This window comes from Meles meles, chromosome 6 (genome assembly GCF_922984935.1).
Source record: "Meles meles chromosome 6, mMelMel3.1 paternal haplotype, whole genome shotgun sequence".
NCBI classification, from domain to species: Eukaryota; Metazoa; Chordata; class Mammalia; order Carnivora; family Mustelidae; genus Meles; species Meles meles.
In genome coordinates this window covers 19,238,465-19,252,171 of record NC_060071.1, presented here as the reverse complement: position 1 = coordinate 19,252,171, position 13,707 = coordinate 19,238,465, and the positions used below count along the sequence as shown (strand labels likewise).

General features: G+C 52.6%; 1 protein-coding gene across 1 annotated transcript in view; it reads right to left on the bottom strand.

Annotated features, from left to right (window-relative positions):
- The window catches only part of ALDH1A3 (aldehyde dehydrogenase 1 family member A3), a 36,902-nt gene that overhangs the window by 5,444 nt on the left and 17,751 nt on the right, over positions 1-13,707 (bottom strand). The window contains exons 7-12 of the mRNA XM_046007384.1: positions 13,226-13,339; positions 10,897-10,999; positions 8,605-8,789; positions 5,060-5,224; positions 3,722-3,879; positions 2,600-2,674 (exon numbers count right to left, since the gene is read on the bottom strand). Of these exons, the coding sequence (XP_045863340.1) occupies positions 2,600-2,674; positions 3,722-3,879; positions 5,060-5,224; positions 8,605-8,789; positions 10,897-10,999; positions 13,226-13,339 (800 nt within the window). The remainder of the gene's footprint in view (positions 1-2,599; positions 2,675-3,721; positions 3,880-5,059; positions 5,225-8,604; positions 8,790-10,896; positions 11,000-13,225; positions 13,340-13,707) is intronic.

The window sequence follows — 13,707 nt, the reverse complement described above, 5'->3', positions numbered from 1 at the left end:
GCCGGGCCCAGGCGGCCGGGGCTGGGGAAAACCACGGAATCCCCCTCCCCGTGCTCCAGCACACAAAAGGAGAACTCGATGGAACATGAAGACATTAATCAGAGACCAGTGCAAATGGAAATTGGTTTTCAAGTCAGTTTCCAGGCCCCTTGTGAATTACGTTAAAGTGCTTTATCAAAAGCCTTGAAAAAATATATGCCAAGGGTCAACAAAACACATGGGAAAAAGTCCCGGCTGCGGCGGGATGAGAGCCGTGCTGCGCTCTGTGCCCTGAGCCAGATAGGGGTGCTGAGGCTCCGAAAGCCCGTTAAAACCAGGGGTTGGAGCGGGGTGGAGACACAAATGACACAGGTGAGGAAAGCCGTAAGCCGGAGTCCGTGTGAGTTAGTACACACTAGAAGTCAGGAGGGCCCCACACACCCTTCCTAAAGCTTCGACATCCAAGGTCGTCTGCTTGGGGCCCCAAATTCTTACTGCAGCAGGACGCTGCATCTGGCCTCTGGGGGGAGGACCGTGTGGGGTCCTGGGTCCCCTCCCCATTGGTCATGACCTCACTGGTTGAAGGCAGCTGATCAGAGGAGACAAATGACCACGTATGCCCTGTCTGGCTTCAGTCCACGTGGCTTACAGAGGTGACACCCCCCCGCTGAGCAAGGCGTGGTGTGGTGGGCCCAAGGGCTCAACCCCGCTTCTGTCCCTTACTGGCAGTGTGACCCGGGAAAGGCAGGGAACCTCCCTGGCATCCCTGGGGTAGTACCCGGAAACATGGTTACTTAGTGGTCGTAGCAGGCATCTGCAATGGACGCGATGTGTGTGTCCGCCTAAAATTCCTACACTGAAGCCGCAACTCCCAATGGGAAGGTATTAGGAGGTGGGGCCTTTGGGAAGTGGTTAGGTTAGGAGAGTTGGAAGCCCTCATGAATAGGGTAAGTGTCCTTATAAAGGAGAGTCCTGATAGCTCCCTCACCCTCTCCACCTTGTGAGGACACAGTGAGAAGACAGCCTTCTATCAGCTAGGAGGGGAGCCCTCGTCAGACCCCAGATCTGCTGGCACTTGGATCTCAGGCTTCCAGCTTCCAGAATGGTGAGCAATCAGCGTCTCCTGTTTAAGCCACTCTGGCATGGCAAGCAGAACCAAGACACACCATCTTGCGGACTGTCGTGAGCATGGCGCGAACGCACACGTGAAAAAGTGCTCATACGGAGCCTGCACGGTCTGTGCTCAGCACGGGCCAGCGGTCACCCGTACTGTGGCTGGTGGCGGGCCATGACAGGGACCCAGGTAACCCCAGCCCAGGCCCCGTGCCTCTCTCAAGCAGGAGGGTGTGGAAAGAAACTGAAGCAGAAGCACGCAGAACAGAACACAGATAACCCATGTGGGACAAAACATGATTTCTACAAAGGGTTCTCACAGCTGAGAATTTACTGAGGTTCCCTGAAGGGGAAACGAGTCATAGGCATGAGAGGGACACTAGTGGACATGTTTTCCTCAGATGTTTGGATGTTTCTGGCATATTTGCCATGACTCAGGAATGGATCAAAAAGAAAGACCAAGATGGGGGAAGGGACCCTAGTTCCATGGAGACGGGTCGAAAGCATTTGTTCAGGGAGGGAAGCCAGCCCCATTCTCTCATAATGTCTTTAGGAAGAATCTGGAAGGGGAGCTGCCCAAGGACCCCACGAAGGCCCAAGCCGAGGGGAAGCATCTGAGTTCTCCCATTGGAAGATCTACAAACAAGTACGAGGTAATGCATTTGTATATAAATAACACAAACTGTTTAACGAAGAGGAAGAAATGTTCCAGGAGCAGCCCTGCCTGTTGTCACAGATGGTCCCCCTGGGAAGATGGATCCCAAAAGCTGTTTGTCCACAACGACTAATAAAAACCACCAAGAAGGACGTGGGAGAGAAGGCCTTGTCCAGCTGGAAACAACAGTGTGTCCACTCCTGGAACGCTCTGTCCGGCTCCGTGCCTGGACCTTTTATCTTGGGCCAGACACAAGAAAGCCTGTCCATGACTCTCTGCCCACGGAGTGCCTCTTCCCAGCGGGCAAGATGGAAAGCAGCCCTTTGGGAGCATGTGGTGGATTTGAGGGAGCCACGAAGGGCACCGTGGTCTGTCTCCCAGAGAGGAATGGAGAAGGGGTCAGAGTACCCCAAGCCTGCCCGCAGAGCCTGGGAGAGAGCCTGTCTTCCTTGCTGAGGGCTGGGGTTTGTGTGAGTCTGGCAAAAAGTGCCCTTTTCCAGTTCTGCCCCCGTCCTTGTGTGGGGAGCCTGGGCTAAGTCTCTATAGGCATCTCCATGTGTGGTAGGTGCTGGGGAGGACACGGAAGCCGAGGCTAGAGGTTGGTCCTGGGGCCCGAAGGAGCAGAGGATGAGGGTGCAGGACGGCAGAAGTGGGAAGGCAGGAGGGACAGAGAGGGAGAGAGATCCATCACAGCCCCAGAGGGAAAGGGGCACCAGCCGTCCTGACATGGCTGCCACAGTGGGGCACGGGGCAAGGCCGGTGGACTAGAGCACCTGCCCGTACTCCTGCCCACCGCCAATCTAGGGTGTGTTTTGTTCACCGGCCGGCAGGCGTGCGAGAGCAAATACTTACAGTTCTCTGCCATTTCCTGACATTTTAAAGCCACCAAATGGAGCCTGTGCGTAGATGGCATTGTAGCAGTTGATCCTAGAGGAAGAACGAAAGATGCTCACGGTTACCTGGGGAAGATCGACCAGGGTCACGGGTGCCCCGGCTCTCGGGGGCTTGAAACAGATCGTTGCCTAAAGGATGACTTTCTGTCAAAGTTTTAGTAATGACAACAGTGGGTTTTCAACTTCTGCCTTCTCATTCTTCCCACCAGAAGCTAAAATTTAAATATTCCTTAAAAGTTTTTTAAAATTTTAATTTATTGATTTGACAGAGAGAGATGGAGAGAGAGCACAAGCAGGGCGGGCAGCAGGCAGAGGGAGCGGGAGAAGCAGGCTTCCCACCGAGCAGGGATCCTGATGTCGGACTCGATTCCAGGATCCTGAACGTGACCTGAGCTGAAGGCATGTGCTTAACCGACTGAGCCACCCAGGCACGCCTAAAATCTGAATATTCTAAGCATAAAGCTTTTCGCCAAGATAGGAACGGAATGTCAAGGCGAGAAGAAAGAAGAGGGAAACTGCGGCATCGGGGAATAAGATTTAGCTTTGAAATCGGCCAGACCTGACCTCAAAACTCTCTTGCTTCTTGGCTAGAAGGATTCTGGCTTGTTACTTAGCCTCTCTGAGCCCCAAAGCATTATCATCTTTCCAGTGAGGATGATGTCATTGGCAAGATGACTGGGGAAGCAGGGACTTTGATCGACACTTCGGACAAGACCATGCACTGCTTTTAGAGTCAGAATGAAAAATAAAGGTGAAGGGAGTGGAGTGCGAGGGGCAGCACAACACGGTGGTCAGCAACAGGGGCAGCAGAGCTGGCCGGCCAGCCCTGGGCTCTGCTTTGCTCTGTACCAGCTGTGTGACCCTAGGCAAATCACCCAGCCTCTCTGTGTCTCCATTTCCTCCTCTGTTAAACAGGGACAATGATGGTGTCCATCTCAGACGTGGTCATGAGGATGGACCAAAGCCCTGAAACAGTGCTTGGCCTGGAACATGTGACTAGAAGCTGTCTGTCCATAGAAGGGTGGTGAAGCGAGCAAGCCAGCCACTCCGGAGAGCGGAAACGCACGCATCTGCTACTCACCAGACGGTTCCAGACTCCAAGGCGGAAGCCAGCTTCAGTGCTTTGTCGAGGTTTTTTGTGAACACAGCTGCCGTGAGTCCGTATTCAAGGCTGTTGGCCCTTTTTATCACTTCTTCGATGTTTTTGAACTTCAGGATTGGCTGCACCGGTCCAAATATCTATGCGAAATTGCAAGAACAGCAGTGAGAGGGGCGTCCGGACGACGAAGGGCGTCCGTTCTGAGCAAGCATGGCCTTCATTTCATCCAGAGCATGTGTGAGGAACGAGGACTGGAGAGCAATGAACCTGCGGAGATCTTTTGAGCTACTGGATGGTTGACATCTGAAGGGAAGGATTATGATTAAGCCGAACTTAAGATACCAACCGAAAGCATGTTCCAGGCTTCTCTCTCTTATTGTCATCAGGGCTTCTGAGAAGCCCCAGCCTGCTGACGTGCCCACAAGACAAAACTTGGCGAGTTTTTCGTGGAAAGTTATTGCTGAGGGGGTTGTAGGGCACAGCTGTAGGACTGTGTGCCCCGGCCTCTTGATGGTACGTTTTCCATCAACAAAGGCACCATAAAATGTCTCCCTAATAACTCCGAGGGAACGGAGGAAGACATTGTTCCTCGCAATGTAAAATAAAAATAAAAATCCCATAAAAACCTCCAGGAGAAAGTCTATAAAATACCCACACCGGAAGTGCTCAGCAGTGATTCACTTTCTCTTGCATCCCAAAAGACCACACAGCCCAGGGTCCGACCCCCCGGGACCCTAGGTGGGAACCAGGGTCCATCCAGATTCACAGTGAGATTGAAAGACCAAGTTAGAATCCCACTTATACTGGGGGGGGGGAGGGTCTCCTCAATTTCCACCATTTCCAAGGATGCTTGTGACAGAAAACTTCAAAGAGAATTCCAGCCGCGATGTGTTCTTTGAATGAACACACTTTTCGTTGTAGTTCAGTCTAGCGGGGCTGAAGGCAGCTTTGGGCTCTGAATCTACTGGTATAACCCACAGGGGGCAAGAACCCTCCACCACGAGCTAACCCGAGGACGTGTCAAAAGAAAGAAGAGGGACTGTGGCTCCCCAGAGATGCGTGACAATGGGGGGTTTAGGACAAACTCTACAGCTGCTATACAGTGCTAGGGGTTCCCAAAGGCAGGTAGGCAAGGTGGCTTCCCTCAGAAACCAAAGGAGAGGAAGAAGGCCATGGGAGAAAGGAAAACGCTCCCCTCACAATGACTTCCGGGGTCCCTGAGCCCTAGAGAAGACTTCTGTTTGTAAGACCCCCCTCCTCTCGCCCTCCCACCCCACAAGAGTCCCCTTGAGATGAAGCTTTTCCTGCCATCTCCAGTACCTCCTCTTTGGCAATGCGCATGGTGTCTGTAACTTCTGAGAAGACGGTGGGTTTGATGAAGAGCCCCCTGTCTTCCATGGCTGAACCCCCACATTCCAGCTTGGCTCCCTCCTTCTTCCCACTCTCGATCAGATCGAGGATTTTGTCAAACTGCTTTCGGTCTATCTGCAAAATGCAAGGAGAGGTATGGCTTGAATTCCTTTCGGGCGGCGGCTGCCATCTTACGGGTCTAACGGCTATTCACGAGATCAGCTGTCCCACCCCTCAGTGTTCTTGCCAAGTCATAATTCACGGGACAGATGTGCCTTGTATGCGAATATTCCTCTGAGGCACAAGTCTAGGCTTTTTGGAGTAGGGGAGAGATGGGGAGATAGGCTCTCCTCATCCTTTCCCGTGTACCGTCTATCCTACCACCGACCCCTTCCATGCTGTTAAGCAAACCTGTGAATGAAACGAGATCTGAAATGGTCACATTCTTTGCTCTCCCAACTTCTTGCATCCTGCAAGGGTTGCCAGGTTTCGCAAATAAAATTACAGGGCACCCAGTTAAATTTGGGTTTTTGAAAGATCGTGAAAGACTTTTTTAGCGTAAGCGTATCCCAAGTCATGATTGGGATATGCTTATGCTAAAGAAGTCTTTCCTTATTTGGGATATGCTTATGATAAAAAAAAGTCTTCTTTGCTTATTTAAACTTCCAGTCTAGCTGAGTGTCATGTAGGTTATCTGGAAGCCCCGCCCCCTTCTTACAGGGCATGATGGATGAGGGTTACAGTTACTGGAATTGCCCATCCATGGTGCAGAGGAGAAGGGAGAAGGAAAGCTGACCACCTTACCCTGTACCCCCACTCCTCCAGCCTAGTACAGAAAGCCCTTCCAAGTTTCTTACAAGGGCACAAAACCAAGGTGAAAAACAGGAGAGGTATCAGTTACCTTTTGGGTAAAAAAACAGGGGAAATGAGAATACATATTCATATTTGCTTCTATATCCATAAAGAAGTTCTGGAGGGATACATGAGAAACTAAGACTGTGGGATACCCACAGAGGGAAGGTTAAGAACCAGGCCTATGAATGAGGGGGTGGGGGGATGGAAGAAAGCCTTTTCTCCACTGACCTCTCTATGTGTTCTAGGTTTTAACCCCTGGGAACGTACTCCGACCTAAGCAAGTAATTCATGCAACTCCAATGATTCCAGTAATATGTCAAGGTTCTCTCAACTTCTCTTGGGTGAACCAAGTTTGGGGTTAAAAGTTCCAAGATATCCTTCCCTCCTCCCCAGAGGCCAAGAGGGTTTGAAGGGCTTCACCAAATACAGGTCCTAAATGGCTGTGACCATTTTCTGTCTCTCTGTCCTGGGGGCAGTGCTGGGTCCCTGTGGAAAGCCTGCATATCCAGACTCCATTCTTCCTGATGAGTCCATGTGAACACATTGTCTCAATCTAATAATCCCCCAAGAAATGTCAGCTGGTGCATTCCTGTGCAGGAAGGAGAGCCTTCCAGAAGTAAAGGATGTGGCTGGGCACAACACCAGGGACAGAGTCAGGCAGACCCCAAAGGACAGGTCGGAAGCTACACTTGGCTCTGCTGGAGAGGGTACCGGATCCGCCCCCACCAGGTGTCTTGTGCAATGTTTATGCGCCTCGTTGCTCAGCTGCCAAATAAACCTGAAAGATTCTGGAGCATTTGGCTGGCTGTCTGCAGTGGACACTGATCTAGGTCAGCTCGCTGTTTAATAGGCAGGAGAAAGACAGGACTATTTGGACAGCTGTAAATCCTCCCTGAGTAAAAATCTTATTGCCGTAGATGAAAAAGCACTTTGGGAGAAAAAAATCCAACATCGTCCTAAAATAATATGCTGAGGTTGGGCGGCTTAAGTCAGCTTTCAGAAGGACTTTTAGCAGCAGCATCAAAAGCACCGACGAAATCAACACCCATTCTGCTTGAATCTGCTCTCTTGGAAGAGATTTCTGTATCTGGCTTCAAAAGTCAAGCCTGGAGCCTTGGAAAGAGACTTATGAATAATGATGGGGTGAAAGGTTTTCCTTAGTATGGGATCAGCTCGCATATTTCCCACGGAGTCTGGATTAGCTTTACAATCACGGTGGATTTGATAATGGCTTGTGGCCATGTTTGCATTCAGACCTGAAATCCAGCCGAGGTCACTAGACAACTTCGTGTCACTGGCCACTGGGTTTGGAGTTGAGGTCTGGCAGGGTGGAGAGTTTTGGCCACAAGTAGGATGCTTCTCTCCACCAGGGTTACGTAGCATTGGAGCCGCCGTGCATGTGGGCTGGGGCAAGGCAAGGATGGGCACGGTGGCCAGAAATGCACCTTTTTCCACATGGTCCTCCCCCTTCCCCAACCAGGGCATCCCCACGGGATGGTCAAGCAAGACCTGATAGACAGGGCCTGAAGTCATGCCCTTCTTTTGCCACCTGGATCAGGGAGCCTGTCATTGAATGCTCCCCTCGCCTCCGCCTTTAAAAAATAAAGACTTATTAGGTGCCTTGAAATATTCACAATATTTATCCATTACTTCCATTGTCCAGATGAGGAAAGTGAGGTTTGGCAGGAGCTTGGGACTTCCACAAAGTCACAGAGCCAAACCTGTGTGGCTTCCCATGTAAACATGCGGTGCCAGTGCAGTGCAGAAGCAGTGAGCTCCCAGGACAGACACAAGTAGGGAGTCTGGGCATGTGATTTGCAACTTCGTGGCTGGGGCAGGACTTTGGCTCCCAGCAAAGTGGGTTGCTGTCGAGCTCTATTTCAATAATGCATGGATGGTCAGGCAGCCCTCTTTTAAATATTTATCCATCTGCTGTACTGCATAATTAGTAAGAAAGCGATACACGATGTGCCCTTTTAAAGAGGTTATTAAACCTCGTGGTTATGATCATTTTCATCCCGTCGTTAGTTTAGAAAACCAGGCCTCTGGAGACGGGCTCCTCCTGCCCAGAGACGCAGCCCTGTTCCCTGAGCCCTCTGCACTCCCTCTCCACTGGGATTCTTTGGTTTCTGACAGTGACCTTGTCCTACAGTGCACATGAGCTGCAGGGAGGGCCTGGAGGCTCAGACCGTGGGCTCTAGGTACTTGGCCTCTGCCTGTACTTGGCTGCCTTTTGGCCATGGTTACAACCCCTTCTTCTGCAGGGAGACCAGTCAGGTAAGACAGCCTCTGCCCGAGTCTCTCTTCTGGGGATCCTGGTGGCTCAGAGACTGGATGGTCCTCTTGGCTGGAGGGTGCAGGCATGGGGCCCTACGAACTGGGAATGCCTCTCTCTCCTTGCTGGGGCCCTGAGCTTGGCACTATCAGCCGCAAAGAGCAAAACCTCTGTGTGTCCACTCCCGCTTTATAAGCCCACGGAGACCCGATGGGATGGCGTCAAAACGAAAGCAAGCAGAAGGCGAGGCAGCCTCCCTTCTGTCTGGGAGGGACCCAGGAATCGATGGAAAAGCACCAGAGCGGTAAGGGGCTAAGGGCGAGAGGGGCCGCCTGGTTCAGCCCCCAGAGGCACACTGCGGGTTCTGCCGAAATCAGTGGGTTACCTGCGGCCCCTGTTCCGTTCTGACGTCGAAGGGGTCTCCCACCGGACGCTTCTTGGCGTGCTCCACGCTCCGCCTGACAAACTCGGCGTAGATCTGCTCCTCCACGAACACCCTGGAGGCGGCCGTGCAGCACTGACCTTGGTTGAAGAAAACTCCCTGATGGGCGCACTCCACTGCCAAATCCACTGGATGGAGGGGGTGGCGGGGGCAGGAGGAAGCGATTAAGTCGTTAGGGCAGGACGGGTGACAGCTGCAACACTAATTGCCCACACCAGAAAACAGGCCCCAGAACGGCCGCGTTGCAGAAATTAATTTTATTCCCGGCATTTCCCAACAGAGAGGATGGGAACAAGGATTTTCTGGGTGCACCCGAGTGTGGGGGGAAAATCAGTCCCCTGAGTGCAGGACTTCCTTACTCTAAGGACCACAGAGAGTTTGCACTCCCCGGTTCACCTGCTTCCGGACCCCCACCCCTCCCTTTCTGGAGGACCTGCATTCTAGAGAGTTCTAGAACAGTCTTTCAGAAGTAAGTACTGATGCAGGCTGACGGGTGAGAGCTAGTCCACCTTGAGGTTCCTTCACTACCAAGTCCTATGAAGTCGGCTTCTTTCGCTTATTAAGTCTTAGTAACGTTAACTCCATGTAGGATAGGTACGGGTTAAAAAGAGAGCACCGATTCTGCCTGAGGAGGTCTGTATCTGAACTCGAGAGCGGGCATCGGGTTAAAACCAGAAGGGTGCTTAGTAAGGAAAACCTTTGGGGCCGTGCTTCAGGGAGAAGAATGCTCAGTGGGGTATCGCTTACAGCTCACAGTGTGGTCTCCAGCGCTCCACAGTGAGCTGGTTTTCTGCACCCCTGCCCCCCTCCAACATGCACACTGCTGCTTAGGAAATGCACTGGGCACGCTTTGCACACTTTGCACTGGGCAAACGCATGGCCCCTGCAGGGCACGGGCAGGCTATCCAGACACCCCAGCACCGCTCTGGAGCAGCTCTGGGGAATGCTGCCCTCGGCGTTCATGAGCCTTATAAAACCAACCCCCGAACGGGAGGGAGCTTTGCGTTTTAGCTGCAGTGTTCTTCAGTGCCAGGGAGAGAGGAGGAGCTGAGGTGGAGACCAGGTGCCCAGATACGGTGGCACAAGAATGAGAAACAAGGGTCCTGGCTCTTCAGGACTGGAGTTTGGGACCCCAGATGTGGCAACACCCAGAACTGCTCTGTGTGGTTCCAGAAACCAGTACCAGCCCCACCAAGGCTTCTACAAGGGAGCACCAGCCCAGGCAACAAAGGAGCCATCTGTCCTCATGCCCAGCTTTCTTCTCCTTCCCTGAAGCTTGCTGCCTCACCCAGGCCACTCACTCTCCCACAGAAAGCCAGCTTCAAGGAGAGGAAGTCCTTTACACCCTAGCAAGAAATTGTACTAGGGTCCTTTTCCTCAGGAATATTTGCAGGGCCCACCTTATCTGAGAGTGGAATGTAAAGCTTTGTTCTCCATGAAAGGAATTTCTGGCACCAAGGGGCAGGTGAGGAAGGCTTTTCTAGAAGGTGCTTCAGGGTACCTGGGAAGGCACACCTTTTGGCAGCAGACCCTGTCAGCAGGAGAATGAATGCCCAACATGGCTCTTCCTTCCTCTGGACATGGCAGCCAAGAATAGCATACAGTTTCATATCGTGTCAGGAACCTCTAGCAAGACACACACCACCCCCAAGCCGCTGGGCAGGGATGTTTGCCCAGAGAAGAGGTGGTGGAGAGAGAGAGAGAGACAGACAGGTAGACAGACAAACAGGACCCAGACTAGGGGGACATGTTTAAGGGTCTGCTGCCACTGTCCTCTCATTTGTCAGGCCTGAGACAAAGAAGGAAGAAACATCTCAAGTTTCGGAAAGGGGTGGGGAGTGATTATTGCCTGTGAGTGGGGAGCACCTGCCCAGCTCCTCCCTCTCCTGGCCATCTCCCTGCACAGGGGAGTCTGGAGAAGGAGCTGGATCGGCTCCTTACGGCCCCAGCTCTGCAGGGACGGGGAACACAAACATAATCTTGAAGGGAAGAAACAGGCAGCCCCTGGGCCCCCACACAGGGCACATATTTCCCCAAGGCAGCTTTCCATGAGCAATAAAGCTGGTGTTTCGATCTCATCTGCCTGCTTAGGACAGGACAACCCAAGGTGGATAAACATCGCCATTTCATGTGTATACATGCGTCTCTCTCTCAGCTGGTTCTGAGCTTGCACAAGGAATCAGGGAGAGATTTAAGGACTAAACCCCAGCAACGTCCAGAAGGGGAGACACTCACGGTCAGCATCTGCGCACACAATACAGGGGTTCTTCCCCCCAAGCTCCAGGGTAACCCTCTTCAGATTGCTCCGAGAGGCGGCTTCTTTAACCAACTTTCCAACCTTCAGGATGAAAAACAGACCAGATGAAACCTCGGCTGAGGTCAGACCTGGCCTGGACGTTCTCGATAAATCTATGGGTCTCTTGCCTCTCTGCCCAGGGGCCTCAGGCCTCTAAGGCTGCCTCCCCAGCCCCTGGCCTCTCCCTGCATCTCCTCACGGATCAGACCTTGACATCACTTGGTCCGAGCCGCTCCACTTACAGGGGTGGATGGAGTGGGAGCCTCTGGAAGGCCCAGCGATACGCCCACAGCCACACAGCTGGCTAGTGGCACAGCCGGCTCCTGGAAGCAGGCCGGTCCAGCTCGTCCGGAAAAGGGCTCGAGGGGACCCAGGGGCAGCTGTTCCAGTGCTCGCTCATGGGAGACGGGGTTCCGCGAGGCTCTTTGGTATAATCTGCAGGAACCTCCAAATTTATGGTAATAGGGAAGCTGACCTTCAGGAGAAGAGCGAGCCAATTCTCCGGCAACAGACTCAAGACCGGGGCTTCCTCAAGGGGAAGGGAGAGAACCGGTACATGGAGCAGGAACAGGACCCCTCACCAACCTCCTTCACGTACCCGGAGGGTCTGTCCTATCACTGCACACACTGCCAGAGTCGAGGCCCGGACCATCACACGGCTGCCCCCACAGACTCTCAGGAGACCGAGCGGCACACAGACGCTTAGAGCCAGACAGCCAGCAAGAGGCAGGGCTGGGCTCTTGGGCTGAGGGTGTTCCCCCAAAACTAAGGTGTGAGTACATTTTAAATATTGGCCAGCTCATGGGTGATGGAGTGAATGACGTTGGGAATAGTCCCACAGTGACAGGGATTGTCCCCAGAGAGCAACAGAAGTAACACCAGTCTGCCACGGGCTGGTGATTCCCTGTGGGGTTGAGGTGGGCTTTCGTGGCTGGGAGCAGCAGGGGGACCTAGGCCGGGAAAGCACCCCTGTCCCCCTTCCGGAGATGCCTGCCAGCGAGAAAGGCCACTTTCTTGTCCCTGAGTTTGGCTTCCCAGTGAGAAAACCACCCCACTGGACCCATGAAGCAGCCCTAAAAGCGCCTAGAGAGGGTTCGGGTGTCTCTGCAGAGAAGCCAGGCATGAGCAGGAGAAGGGACAAGTCTGCTATTGGGAAGAAGACAGCTCGGGCTCCTGGCTGGACTAAATTTGTAGGGAGATGGCGGGGCGGGGGGGGGGGGGCACTTAGTGCTTGGGAAGCCTTTATTTGTTTCTTTCTCAAGGACAGAAGAATATTACATATAATTCCACACAGAGATGTATGTCAGGGCAAAGGGGGAAAGTTCTCATCTCCCTTCTCCCGTATGCCCCAGGACCTGCACAGACGTGGCCACAGGAAGAACTTCTTGGGTATCCTTATGGATTTTTCTCCACACACACTTTTCCTCGTGGGATCATTCTGTAGCTACTTTCCCACGGTTTACTTTTTTGTGTGCTTCAAACTCAGACAGCGAACAGTCTTCCTTACTGTAATGGCTATAACGCCCCGTACAGAATGGACACAGTTTACAGGAAGACGTGTCCTTGAGGGCTCGTGAGAAGCCCTCTCTCTGACCAGTGGCTTTGAAATGGAATTTCTGAGTCAAATGTGGGATCGATCCTACGATGTGGCCCCGTGCCTGGGGACTGCCGTGGGGGAGTGTCCGTTGGTTTCCCACGGCCTCAAACCAGATTCTGATTTTTACCCATCTGACTGACAAAGACTCCGACTTTCACTGGGATTTGCGTTTCCCTGATGACCAATGAGCCAGGTCAAGCTTGTTGGACATTCGGTGTTTCCCTTCTCTGAGTTACCCACTGCCCCACCACGTAGAGCGCGTGTTTTTTGTTTGTTTGTTTGTTTTTCCTTTTTCGCTGATTTTTAAGGGTATTATGGATTTTAAGCCTTGGAGAGCTGCATACATCACGACTGGGTTTCTCCCAGCTTGCTGTGTATCCTTGAACTTCGATTATGACACTGTTTGTCCTCTGGATGTTTTACATTTTTATTTTATCTTATCTACCCATCTTTTCTTCTAAGGCTTCTGAGTTCTATTAGATACTTACTTAGCTTGGAAACTGGACCAGTGACTTTATTTGTTTGTTTTTTTTTTAAACTGATTGTTATGCACTGAAACGTGGCCACACTTAGGAGAAATTATCATAGCTCAGCTGCTCAAGGGAAAAGTTCCCAGGTCTCAGCTCAGACTGCGACTGTCACGCTGGCTGACCGTGGATGAAGGGGATTACCTCTGTGGACCCCGTGAAGGCGATCTTGCTGATCTGAGGGTGAGAGGAAATCGCTGCTCCCACTGTGGGCCCAAATCCCGGCACGATGTTGACCACTCCTGGAGGGAAACCGACCTGGATGGAAATCAAGGTGGCCCTCAGTGGAGGAGAATGGACAGATGTCTGCCACAGACCACGCTCAGGCCAAGGGAACCAGGGTTGTAGGATGTCCCCTGCTCTTTGGGAAGCCACGGTCGGGTCATACAGCCACCCGAGGACCCAGACCCAGGTGGCCAGGGTGCAGGCTGGGCCCGGGCGAGGCATATGTACGCCCTTCCTTCCAGGCAGCACCTCATATCCCAAAAGGGACTTGGAGCAAAATGGCAGTGAACTCCCATAGCTGAGCTCCATTCTGTGCGTGTACGTGTGGCTCTGTCTACACATATGTATTCTCAGGGAGGAGAGACACCCTGGTTACATCCTCCAAGGTTCAGAGGCCCCTG